Genomic DNA, 13,924 nt, shown 5'->3' with positions numbered 1-13,924 from the left:
GGTGAAGATGATCTCCAAGTTTCTTCCAGCACTAACAACCTAACGTGCTCAATGCAGGAGAAAAATCAAAACTTCTTAAGCCTTTAAAACAGATACATTCCCATTCCATTTTTTTTTTTTAAGATTTTTATTTATTTATTTGACAGAGAGAGACACAGTGAGAGAGGGAACACAAGCAGGGGGAGTGGGAGAGGGAGAAACAGGCTTCCCGCTGAGCAGGGAGCCCGATGCGGGGCTCGATCCCAGGACCCTGAGATCATGACCTGAGGAAGGCAGACGCTTAACGACTGAGCCACCGGGTGCCCCTAAAACAGACTTTTAAAATTAAATAAAATGCACTATTTTATTTAGTGTTAACAGAGGAAATTTGTTCCTGTGTTCCTGGTTGCTTAGGGTCTCTGGGTAATAGAGAGACTTATAGCATATTAATGGGTCCTACAACCCTCATAATAAAACTTGCTTGCCATAGGCTCTCCCAAGGATAACTTGACGGCATAAACTTACAAAATGTTTCCATGTTTCCATATTGCAATAACTTCTCCAGGATCCTAATTCTTCTCATCTTTTTTTTTTTTTTTTTTTTAAGATAAAAGGCAGGTAAGGGAAGAAGACTTTGACTCCTCTGACGTCAAGTTCATAGTCTTCAAGCAATATTTTTAATCATATATTTTTTTAATTTGTGGAAATCATAGATCAAAAATAAAAGAGGAAAAAATGCACTTTTTGGAGGATCATAATGAAGCACAGGTTTCTACAGCAATTATCTGGGACAACAAAAGGTACACATAGACATTATGCACAAAATATGTTATGCCAGGCTGCTCTGAAGGCACACTGTTCTGGAACAGATAGAAAAGGAAGCAGAGAGATGAGATGTTTAGATTCTTTATCTTTCAGAATGCCTACTTGGCATGAATCACAGAATCGGACTCAACCTTGTCTTTCAAAATCCTCTCAACAACATAGTTTTATTATTTTTAGGTTAATTTTAGGATTTATCTAATTAAATACTATATTACTGTTTTACTGTTGTGCCTTCTTTGTGTTTCCATGGCATAAGAAACTTTATATTTAAAAAAATAAATCACCAGCAAAGCAACAAATCATACCTTTGTTCCCACAATGGTTGACTATAATGACAAGGAAATATAATCCTAGACCAACTGGATTTTGTTTAATAAACTATACATTTTAAAAAACCCAAATTGCAGGGGCGCCTGGGTGGCTCAGTTGGTTAAGCGACTGCCTTCGGCTCAGGTCATGATCCTGGAGTCCCTGGATCGAGTCCCGCATCGGGCTCCCTGCTCGGCAGGAAGTCTGCTTCTCCCTCTGACCCTCCTCCCTCTCATGCTTTGTGTCTCTCGTTCTCTCTCTCGCAAATAAATAAAAAAAAATCTTTAAAAAAAAAACAAAAAAAACCCCAAATTGCATCATTTATAAGCTGTAACACCATTCTAATGTACTGGATAATTGTTTAAATTGTGTGTATGTGTGGCCAAAATAGACAAGGCACAATTATAAGAATACTTATAATTAGTTACATTCATAAAAGTGTTGTTGTGGGTCATAACATTTATGGCCTATGTATTAATCCTGTTTTTTGACATTATTATAATATTAATAGCAAATACATAATGCATACTTACTATGGACCAGTCTGTGATTGACTGACTGATTGATTGATAGTAAGCTCTATGCCCAAAGTGGGGCTTGAATTCATGATCACGAGATCAAGAGTCGCATGCTCTACCACCTGAGGCAGCCAGGTGCCCCACCAGCCTGTGTTTTAAGTCTTTGACTTGCACTATTTCATTTAGTACTTAAAAATGCCCTATAAGTTAGATACTTTTATTACCTTCAGTGACCAAGGGGAGTAAAAGAGGAAAAAGAAATCCTTTGAACAATTGACAATACTTGAAAGATATGTTGGTTGTATGTTGTCTATTGAGTATGTAATAGACATTAGGCAAATGTTTGTGGATGAATAAATAGATGTGTGAACAGGACGTCACAGAAGTCACTGGAAAAGAAGCATAGGACAAAAAGAAGAGCCTGACTCAGAAACTGATGTGGTTGGTGAGTGCCTGCCAACTGCCAAGGGGCTTGCTGAATGTAACGATTCCAGCAAATCGCCAGACACATGGATCTTAGTATGAAGACCTTGTTAAAAGTTACCAAATACCTGAGTCCTGCCCCAAGGAAATATAATCTGCTTCTCCAGGTGGCGGAAACAACGCTGTCAGAGAACATCAGTGGATGACTTTGGGGTTATGAAAATGTAGGACTTCAAAGCACAGATAACATTTTCATTCATAATTTCTTTTTTCCCATGAACATGTGGTACATGAAAAAAGAAGGAAATATGGGAGGTGAACAGCTGGTTATGCAGATGGTGTTGAATTGAATTTGGATTTCTGTATCATGGCTTAAGTTTCTGGAATGCTAGGCTCTTGGCTAGGGGTAGAATTATTTCTCACAGGGACATGGAAGAATGTGTTTGCATGTAGGCTAGCAGTCATGATTCAAGTGTTTCAAATGGAACATAATATTGCAGAAAGTGTTTGAAGATTCAAAGAAACAGATCATTCCCCCAGATTCTCTAGGATGCAGTTGAATACTTTTCCAGCTTTCCTGTTTGATCACCATTAGCACTTTCCAGTTCTTAACTCAGATTTGTCCTCACTTCTCACTTGGTCTTTTCTTGGCCTTTTCTATAGTTAACTCGTTATATCTCACCAAATCACTTCTTCCTTTGCTTTCACCTCCTCCTCTGTTTCCCCAGAGATGCTATTTCATGATCCTGTTACAGCATGGGCTATTAACTCTTTGCTTACTTGTCTATCTCCATCACAAGGATGCGATCTTCCTGAGTAGGACATTTTGTATTATACGTCTTTGTATTCAGGGTTTAGACCAATGCCTGGCCTGTTTCAGGGGTTCCATAAATATTTGTTGAATGATAAATGCAAAATTAAATGAAGCAGTAAGTTTCTTTTTAGCTTAGTCAGGAAGAGTAGGCAGTCACCATTTGATTGCCGGCTATTTAGAAGAACAAAATGTTACAAGTCGTTCTGGTTAGAGATCACAGGGCTCTCACAGTACAGCAAATTTAAGATCACCTGTGTCTTCAAATCTTTTCTAAAAATGTAGTAGAACCAGATTTTAACATTAAGTGATGTTAGTCAAGACAGAGTACTTAAGAATAATTTGCATTTAGAACTGAATTCAGAATAAAGTCTTCCACATATATCATTAAAGTATTAAAACACTAACACTCGAAACACAGAGAAGAATGATAAAATTCATTCTTTTAAAAACAACTCCCTGGGAAAGGAAACAATTTGAAGGTAAAAAAACACAACAAAGTCTGCAGCAGGCATAGATTCTGAAATCACTGGACCTTTGTCAGTTGAACTTGTCATAAGTTATCAAAGAGTTTTTTTACTCTCCAATACATGTTAGTGTTGTGTTACTCTTTAACACTTGGTAGGAGAGATGCTTAATTGGGAAAACGTCGGTGGAAAAAGTTTTCAAGATGAGGTTGTGAAAGTAAATGAAGAAAGAAGGACTTTGAAAGTGGGCTTACTCTTAGCAGAAGACTCTTTAAGTTGGGAGGAGGTATGAGATGAGAGAGAGAGTGACAAAGAGAATTAGAATTTTTTAAGAATACACTTTATCTTAATGATCAAACTAAATGTATTCTCAGAACCACATGACCTAGGCCAGAACCCCCAAGAAACTTTCATCCTGAAATACAAGATATTGTTTCTGTGAAATAATGAGTTACCGATCATAGGGACTATCTTATTTCAACCATATTTCCCCACAATCTATACCAAAGAAAATGACACTTGACAAATATTTATAGATTTGAATATAGGCACAGTTTTAGTATAAAGTAAAGAAAAATTTGGAAGACACAACAGGGTTATGATGATGGAGCCAACAGTGATGGATTCACCCTTACCTTCCTTTCATTTGAACAAGTAAAGGAAATACACAGAATCCAGGATTGAAAATATTGGCAATCTAGGAAAATTACTTATAATCTTCCAAACTTCAGAAGGATGTTATAATAACCAGACACAAATGGGACATTGAGGCAGATAGCTGAACTGAGAATGTGGGGTGGGAAGAGAGGTTGACCATCGCACTGTGATTCCATTTCACTTTCCAACCAGAGGTGTATGGTAATTTATCTACTGGGACTCAATACCTTTCTGAGAGCAAGAAAATTTTCACTCTCCACATTCTCCTACATTATTTCACTTTCTAGTCACCAATAGCCCACAAATCCAGGAAAATTATACTATTGGAAACAAATATACATAGGCTATGGTGGCTTTCCACCTGTGGTAGATTATTTCAGTAATATCTCCCAGGTTGTTCAAATCTCCCTGTAACCATTCCCATAGATAACACCTTTAAACCCTGAATCTGAGTTTAAACATGTGTCTTACTTTGGCCACTGGGACAATGTAACCCAACTTGAGACCTGACAAGTACTTGCTGCCCTTGGATCCCAGAGACATCATGTTAAAATGCCCAAGCTAGGCTGTTGGGAGGATGAGACAAGGAATGGAGGAAAACTGAGTCACCTCAGCCAATAACTGCCACTCAGCAGGTTGACCACAGATACAGAGATTGGTAGAATTGGCCCAGACTCACAAAATCATGAGCTAAATACAGTAGTCATTGTGTTAACACACTGTTTTGGGATGGTTTATTATGCAGCAAAAGTCAAGCAACGTGGTTTCTGAAACATGAAATAGGTAAGCATGGATCGCGGCAAGAAAAACTATGTGCTGCATCTAGAATATGTAAATTAGACATGTCTACATAGACGTTCATTCATTCATTCAAACATGCACTGAATGTATCTTATGTGCCTGACATCTTGCTGGAGACAGCCATGAGCAAAAAAGAGCAGGTTCTTGAACTCAGTAAGCTTCAAGCAAAGAATAAGTAAGGTAACAAAAATATAATTTCAGAGAGTGATAAGGTGATAAGAAAAATAACAATGAAGAGAGATAGTGATATTAGAGAGATTGAGTTAGTTGAAATGGTCAGGAAAAGCCTCCCCAAGAAGGTAATATTACAGCACAGGCCTGGATGCCAAGACAGAACCACCCATGCAAGGATCTAGGGAACAGCATTTCCAGCAGAGGGTATAACAAATGTAAGGACCTGAGGAGTGAAAGTGTGTTGGAGGAATAGGAAGAAGGCCAGTGGAGCTGAGAGTTCAGCAATCCAGAGACATGGTGGCAGGAGTTGAGGTTGATGACATTGGCAGAAGCCAGATTTTAAACATCTTCTTGGCCATGGTAATAGTTTGGATTTTATTCTAAATATAATATAAAACCATTAATATCATTCAAACATAAGAGTAACAGTGTTTGTATTTCATTATTGGAAGGCCACTTCCAATAGGTAGGTAAGTCTGAAAGCAGAGGAACCGCTAAGAAGGCTGTGTGATCATGGTGGCTTGGTCTATGGTGGTTTTGTTTGTTCGTTTTGCTGGATGTAGTGGTTAGACTGCAGTCTAGTGGTTAGACTTTTGAAGGTTGAACTATAACATGCCAATGTATTAAATATGAAAGTTGAGGGAGGAAGGGTCCAGCATGACTTCATCTTTTTAAAAAAAATTTTTTTGTTATGTTAATCACCATACCTTACATCATTAGTTTTTGATGTAGTTCCATGATTCATTGTTTGTGCATAACACCCAGTGCTCCATGCAGAACGTGCTCTCTTTAATACCCATCACCAGGCTAGCCCATCCCCCCACCCCCCTCCCCTCTAGAACCCTCAGTTTGTTTTTCAGAGTCCATTGTCTCTCATGGTTCATCTCCCCCTCCGATTCCCCCCCTTCATTCTTCCCCTCCCAGCATGACTTCATCTTAACTAACTGTATCTGCAAAAACCCTATTTCCAAATAATGTCACATTCTGAGGTTTTGAGTGGATATAGATTTTGGCGGGGGTGGGGGGGACACTATTCAACCCAGTACAAAATCCAAAACTCAGCTCAAAAAATAGAAGGACAAAATAAAACTTTATTAAACTACAAAAAAAAGGAAACACTTTTAAGATGATAATGCGTATCTTAAATCAATGGTTTTCACTTAATTAACAATACAACAGCCAAGTTACTCTTGTTGAAATCAGAATCAAGGTAAGGAAACCTGTTATCACTATTAGTAGTTATTTTTATCTGGAAATTTTGCCCAAGTAAAATATGCAATGGAAACATGTGTATATAAAATACATATAAATTTGATAGACAACAAAGAAGGCATATATGATACATAGCTTATATAGGAATATTATATAATACACTTTAGTAACATTATATTATGTAATACTACCATCTACAAACACCACTGACTTTGAGTCCTCCTTTCTAAAGTTATTAGTAGATGGTAATACTCTATACCAACAAAACACAATAGAATCAGCTACCCTTGTAACAAATAAGAATGCTGTAAAGCAATAGGATGTAAAAGAATACAGAAAAATTAATAACTTCTCTATATTCCTAAGTTTGAAAACACTGAAACTACCATTTTAAAAGAAATATAATTCACATTGGCAATAAACTATGGTATACCTGGCATGTTATTTTTATGAAACATTGATTTTTTTCTGTTTATATACAGATCGATTGTAGAAACATGGAAAAACAAAAAGAAGTGGAATTTAAAAATCATAAAATCCTATCCCTATTAGCATTTCCTCTTCATTTCTCTTTTTCTCCCCCCACTTCACTAATTCACTCCAAACATGTATCTATGTGTTAAAATGTACATTAAAATTTTTTTAGATCTTTTTGTCAATAACTTAGAAGGATCTGAGACATTACCCTACTTGCAAGCTAACCAGTTTTTCTGCCACAGTTTTATGGATACTGACTGAAGACATAAGACTTCTGGCTCAGAGGAAAAAAACCCCTATTGCTCTTAGCAACAGCACAGCCGGAGTACACAACTCTCACAGGGCAACACAAAGGGGCCCACCGATGTCTGCACATTGTATTTTGGAGAACAACCACAGGCTTAGGGAACCTACATCTTTTATTATGGTAGTTGACTTGCCAGGACTTTTCCCCAGAGAGAGACATGATCTCTATTATACTGAACAGTAAACAAGTCTTTCCTTCACTCCAGAAGGAGACACTGCTTCCGTACTCCAAGGCTGTTTTCTATACAGACATTCTAGAAAAGATATTCAAACAAGGCAGCCAGTGCTCACAATTGTGCAGAAATGAGACCAAGAACACCCCCCAAAATCCAGTTTTTTAAATCCAGTTTTTTAAACCAGTTCTTTTTCTACATAATTATACACCTTTAATATGCTATCATATTCTAAAATGGTATTAAGAATGACTCCAATTTCTGGGATGCCTGGGTACCTCAGTCGGTTAAGCGTCTGCCTTCCGCTCAGGTCATGATCCCAGGGTCCTGGGATCGAGTCCTGCATTGGAAACCTTGCTCAGCGGGGAGCTTGCTTTTCTCTCTGCCTGCGGTTCCCCCTGCTCATGTTCTCCCTCTCTGACAAATAAATAAAATCTTAAAAAAAAGGGGGATAGGTGAAGAACAGGGCCAATAATGCAATCTACCAAAAAAAAAAAAAAAGAATTATTCCAATTTCTGAATCTAGAAGGGTACTATGAATTTAATTTTATTTAGTACTACTTTAACTAGAAATGATTGAAATAACTAAGAGTTATTACCTTTATATTATTTTGGAAAAAATAATAACAATAATATTGTGTGGTGACATATAAAAATAATGCCAGTCATCATTCCTAGTTGCAATAGTGGGTGTAGTGTTTGTTTTCTGTTATAAAATTGATGGACTGCAAAGAAAGAGATTAGAAGAAATGAGTTAAATGATTCATTTTCAAATGTAGGCAGGGTAAAGTGGAATTGGTTTCTGAGAAAAAAGATCTCAACAGAAATGCCCATGAAGTATCATCCCTTAACAGCAAGAACTCCTGGACATCAGAACACCTAGATCAGGTAGAAGAACTCTGTAGAGGTGCTGGATATACCAACTGTTATGGTACAAGGAACAAAAATAGACTCAGCACGGAACACCTACCTTCAAGACTACCGAGCAAGAGGTAAGGAACCTAGTCTACAAACGTCCCTGTATCTGACCCCAAAAAGCCTGAGAATGGGCTTCTTTTTGAAGCATTTCATCAAGATTAAAAATACTCTGCCCACTTTCTCTACATTTTACCAGATTGAGTGTATCTATTTATAACTGTGCAATGAACATACAAACTATGTGTTTAGGCATAAAATGTTGTGATGAATAAATTTATAAGAGGAAAAATGCTGTGCCTCTCTTACTGTCACTTTTTCCTCCCTGAAATCTCATTTTACAAAATAAGCTACAGAAGGATATTGGTTGCCCTTCAGGGCCTCATATCTTAAACACTTCCGAGTGCATTTGCAGAGAACCGGGATGTCAAGGATTCTGACTTTGTGGGAGGAGGACTCCTACAACAGGTCTGTGGTACCTTGTGGTTTCAAGTCCAAGCCCAGGAGCCAGGCTTCCAGAGTTCAAATCTTGGATCTGCCACATTACCATCTGGTGATCTTCATCTGACTACTTAAGCTCTCTGCCTCAGTTTCCTCAGCTGAGAAATGGTGGTAGTAATCATGTTTTCTTCACAGGGTTGGTGTAAGGATTAAATAATTATAATGTCTAGCACATAATAACAGAACACACTATTATCTGCATCGGGGCTAACGACTACCTTTACATGTGGTAGAGGCAAGAAGCAAGGCATTGGTCATTGGTCATTGGTGTCAGCGACTTTAGAAGTCACAGAGCAGTCATGCTGTGTGGATAGTATATGTCAGGGCAAGATTGTGCTAGGAGGTCATTAGAAGCTGGTCATCTGGCTTGATTGTTAGCCAGATGGTCTCAATTCAAAGACTGCCTGAAACATTTTCTTTTACTAAGACTTTATTATTATTACTATTGTTATTATTATTTTAGAGCAGTTTAAGCTTCACAGCAAATGGGAGGGGAAGTTACAGAGATTTTCTGTATATCCCCTTCTAGGGATGCTGACAATTCTGACTCCATATTGGCACTCCATCTTGTTTCGTCTGTGCAATGAACTTCCTTGGGCTACATGTTCCAGGCCCCTTGGAGGTTATTGTAGATCCTGACGGGAATGCAGGAAGGCTTGTTCTGATCTTCCCTAAAGATGTTTAGATAACTAGCAGAGATAACACAGTTCTTCCCCTCCCCCCCACTCCCCCCACACAGATGGCATCACTTTAGATAACTAGTAACCCCTCCCTCTATAAAATCCAGACTTTGCAGAGAATACCTGCCTAGCACCTGGATCATCTGCCCACTGGATCCCCTCCCTGTCAGTGAGTTACCCTGAATAAAGTTGTGTAGCGGTATGGAGTGGCTTGCTTTGTTTTTTGGTCTCAAAGTGCCTTCTTAGTGTGGAAGATGCTTTATTACTCCTCCTCCACCTTCTAACACCTCTGCTCACACACTTGCGAGCCTCTCTCATTATCAATATCCCCCACCAGAGTGATACATTTGTTACAATGGATGAATCTACACTGATACATCATAATCATCCAACCTGTGGAATTTACATTATGGTTTACAGAGTTAACATTCTTGGTAGGGTACATTCTATGGGTTTGGACAAATGTGTCATGACACGTATCCATCACTACAATATCATACAGAGTTTCCCTGCCTTAAAAATCCTCTGTGCTCTACTTATTCATCCGTTCCTTCTCTCTGCCTCATGGCAACCACTCATCATTTTACTGTCTCCATAGTTTGGGTTTTTACTGCTTCCATAGTTTTACTGTTTCCCTAGTTTTGCTTTTGCTTTTTTTTTTTTTTTTTTGGTCTGTGTGTGTGTGGAATCATACAGTATATAGCCCTTTCAGATTGGATTCTTTCACTTAAAAATATTCATTTAAGATTCCTCCATGTCTTTTCATGGCTGGGTATCTCATTTCTTTTTAGGACTGAATAATATTCCATTGTCCAGATATACTACAGTTTATTTATTTATCCACTCACCTACTGAAGGACATCTTGGTTACTTCGAAGTTGTAGCAATTTTGAATCAAGCTGTTATAAACATCCATGTGTAGATTTTTGTGTAGACATAAGTTTTAAATTCCTTTGGGTAAATACTAAAGAGCACGATTGCTGGATCATATGGTAAGAGTATGTTTGGTTTTGTTACAGGATTTTTTCTCTGTCAGTGCCGAGAGGGTTGCCATCCGGGTTTTCATGGGCTTGTTGGCGGGCTGTTTTAATGTGATTAACCCTCCCTGCGCCTGTCATCCAATCAGATTTTTGTTACCTATCTATCACGTGGGAAAGGGTGGAGGGCTCCTCCCAGGGTGGTGTAAAATCCTTTTAAGGGTGGTTTCCTCTTTTGGGGGGCAGGGTGGGCTTGTCCCTGCCTGCCTGCCTTCCAACTATCCTTCATTAGTTTTATAAGAAATTGCTAAAACTGTCTTCCAAAATGGCTATACCATTTTGTATTGCCACTAGCAATGAATGAGAATTCCTCTTGCTATACTTCCTCACAGGCATCTGGTGTCGGTGTTCTGGATTTTAGCCATTCTAATAGAAAATGTAGAGGAATCCCACCATTGTTTTAATTTGCATTTCCTTGATGACATATGATGTTGAGCATATTTTCACATGCTTATTTGCCATCTATATATCTTCTTTGTGAGTTGTATATTAAGGTCTTTGTACATTTTTCAATTGGGTTGTTCATTTTCTTATTGTTGAGTTTTAAGACTTCTTTGTACATTTTGGGTAAGTTCTTTATCAGATGTCTCTCATAAATATTTTCTCACAGTCTGTGGCTTGGTCTTCTCATTCTCTTGGTGTTGTCTTTCAATGAGCAGAAGTTTTTAATTTTAATGAAGTCCAGCTTATCAATTATTACTTTCACGGATCATGCCTTTGGTGTTGTGTCTAAAAAGTCATGGTCATGCCAAATGTTGTCTAGGTTTTTTTCCTATGTTATTTTCTAGGAGTTTAATAGCTTTCCATTTTACATTTAGATCTATGATCCATTTTGAGTTGATTTTTGTAGAGGGTAAGATGATTGTCTTACCTTTTTTTTTTTCTTTTTTTTTTTTTTGGTGTGACTTGAACTGAGCTGCTGGTGCTCCTGGCTGCCCTTCTGGCCGCAGCCTTGGGCTACTTCACCAGGATCCACAGGCACAAAGGGGAGTGCTTCTTGGAGCAGGTCACCTTGGGCACCAAGATGGTGGAGGGCGGCTTCCTACTGGCATGGATGTGGAGATGACAGGGCCTGATAATAAAAGAATTTATAAAGGAGACCGAGAGTCCAGTGGAAAATACACATTTGCTGCTCACACGCATGGAACACATTAGGTTTTGTTTTAGCAACAGGATGTCTACCATGATTCCAAAGATAGTGATGATCACCACTGATATTGGGGAGGCCCCCAAAGGACAAGATGTGGAAATATAAGCTCACCAGAACAAGCTGGAAGAAATGACTAATGAGTTGGCAGGGGCGGTGGCAGCTGTCAAACATGAACAGAAGTCCATGGAAGTTCAGGAGAGGATGCACAGAGCGATCAACAACAACACAAACAGCAGAGTGGTCCTTTGGTCCTTCATTGAAGCTCTTGTTCTAGTTGCCATGACATTGGGACAGATCTACTACCTGAAGAAATTTTTGAAGTCTGGAGGGCTGTTTAAAAAGCCTTTTTTGGGGGCGCCTGGGTGGCTCAGTAGGTTGAGGGTCTGCCTTCAGCTCAGGTCATGATCCCAGAGTTCCGGGATTGAGTCCCGCATCAGGCCCCCTGCTCAGTGGGGAGTCTGCTTTTCCCTCTGCCCTTCACCCCTCTGTTGCTCTGTTGCTCTCTCTCTCTCTCCCAAATAAATAAAATCTTTTTTTTAAAAAAGCCTTTTTTGGATGATCTCAAAATCATAATTCACTGTTTACCAAACATCTTGGTTGTACTAATGTCATTAGTCTCTACATTTTTTTTCAGAGTACTTATGTACAGTTAGGTACTCACAGTACATGTTTCTTTGTGATTAATAGATATTGGGGAAAACACCTTTTTAGAAAAGTTGTGAAAATTTGACACTCAATTGGAGTAATTTTTTATTTGAGTTCTGCCTCCATTATACAGGCCTGTCAGAACTCAAACACTGTGAATGAAATACAGGTGTATAATCCCGATTATATCTTCTTTTCCTTTTGTTTTCATGATAAAATGCAGTCTGTTCAGACTAGTACTTTGCTGATAGTACTTTAACTAAAATGACTGCATTCTTTGGATCCTTTATCTTACAGTTCGAGTCATTAAAGATTCATTCTGTTGAGTCCTTATGAGAAAAAGCAGTCTGAATCTTGACATTTTCTTTTTTTTAAAGATTTTATTTATTTACTCATGAGAGAGAGAGAGAGAGGCAGAGGGAGGAGCAGGCTCCCAAGGAGCAGGGAGCCCGATGCGGGACTCGATCCCAGGACCCTGAGATCATGACCTGAGCTGATGGCAGACGCTTAACCATCTGAGCCACCCAGGCGCCCCTGAATCTTGACATTTTCTACCCAGCCTTTTGGCAGAGCTCTGACTGGAGCTTATGACCAGGTGGTACTTTTATACTTGTCTGTCTTGTGTTTTTCTTTAAAGATTTTTTTTTTTTTTTGACACAGAGAGAGAGAGCACAAGCAGGGGAGATGGCAGGCAGAAGGAGAGGGAGAAGCAGACTCCCCGCTGAGCAGGGAGCCCGATGCGGGGCTGGATGCCAGGACCCTGAGATCATGACCTTAGCCGAAGGCAGATGCTTAACAACTGAGCCACCCAGGCGCCCTGTCTTGTGTTTTTCTTTAAAGATAAGACCTAACCCAACAACATTTTTCCCCCTAAATTTATATCTTGAACCTTAGGACTCAATGGCCTCCAAATTGAATTAATGACACAAGCAGCTAATAACAATTTGTTGGTTTCTACCTAACCTTGTAATAAGTCTCTACTAAAGCCAGTTTTCTGGGTGTTGCAGCGAACACCCTTCTCTTTCTCCCTTGCTCTTCTCTTTCTATGCTGGCCCATCTGCTTTCTCCACTCCTGTCATGTAGGAAGTGTGCATTCATGTAATTGGAAAAAACTGGATTTCTGATGTCAAGGGTTAAAGTCTCTTGAATTTCACTGCCATGACATACAGCCACTATTTTATTTTTGATCAGTGGCATTTTGGCCACTGTTTAGTTAGGGTACTGAACATCACTGTCAGTACTAGGATTTCGTTTTTGTTTTTCTTGGGACTTTCTTTTTTGGCACATGTGAATTTTGTTTTTTTGTAAAATGAAATGACTTTCTCTTGGTCTCTGATGATGAGTTTAAAATTAAAGGAGCATCTGGTTGTGGGATATAATCCAGGATTGTATTATGACTGATGTATGCTAGTTACTTGTATATTTGTTTTGGATCTTTGCAAGGGAAAAACTAGAAGTAATGAGTTTTATATAATTAATTTAAATTTGTTACAGGTTTTCATGTTCAGGATAAATAATTTTTCAACCCGGGGTGAAAATACTTGCAACAGTATGAGGTGATTGTATTTTACCTTAAGATAACTGTTGCAATGCCATTTGGGATTTGTTTTGTTTTGTTTTTTTGTTTTTTTGGTTTTTTTGGTGTGTTTGAAAACACTGCAATATTTAGTTAAAAGATGTAAACTTAGAGTTAGTTGTTATCTAATCTGCCCTGGTTCAGTAAATAAATATTTCTTTTTAATAACAAACAAACAAAATTGGTTCTTGATGGATAGTTAGGGATCAGTACACGCAAAGAGAGAGGTACAGAAGAGAATGTAGCCTGGTAGACTTGTAGACTATGACTTAGGAGGGAAGAACAGAA

At 38.6% G+C, this 13,924-nt stretch overlaps 1 protein-coding gene and 1 pseudogene across 1 annotated transcript in view; both read left to right on the top strand.

The window, feature by feature from the left end:
- Positions 1 to 789, top strand: part of LIPI (lipase I) — a 28,524-nt gene extending 27,735 nt beyond the window's left edge. Inside the window, exon 9 of the mRNA XM_081818182.1 lies at positions 693 to 789. Coding sequence (XP_081674308.1) covers positions 693 to 789 — 97 coding nt within the window. The remainder of the gene's footprint in view (positions 1 to 692) is intronic.
- Positions 790 to 2,335: 1,546 nt separating this feature from the next.
- Positions 2,336 to 11,886, top strand: LOC102742833 (transmembrane emp24 domain-containing protein 2-like; annotated as a pseudogene).
- Positions 11,887 to 13,924: the final 2,038 nt, after the last annotated feature.

Source organism: Leptonychotes weddellii, chromosome 1 (assembly GCF_054177405.1).
Source record: "Leptonychotes weddellii isolate Sample4059 chromosome 1, ASM5417740v2, whole genome shotgun sequence".
NCBI lineage: Eukaryota > Metazoa > Chordata > Mammalia > Carnivora > Phocidae > Leptonychotes > Leptonychotes weddellii.
Note: the sequence above shows the minus strand (reverse complement) of the source record. Positions and strands in the feature narration are given on the sequence as shown.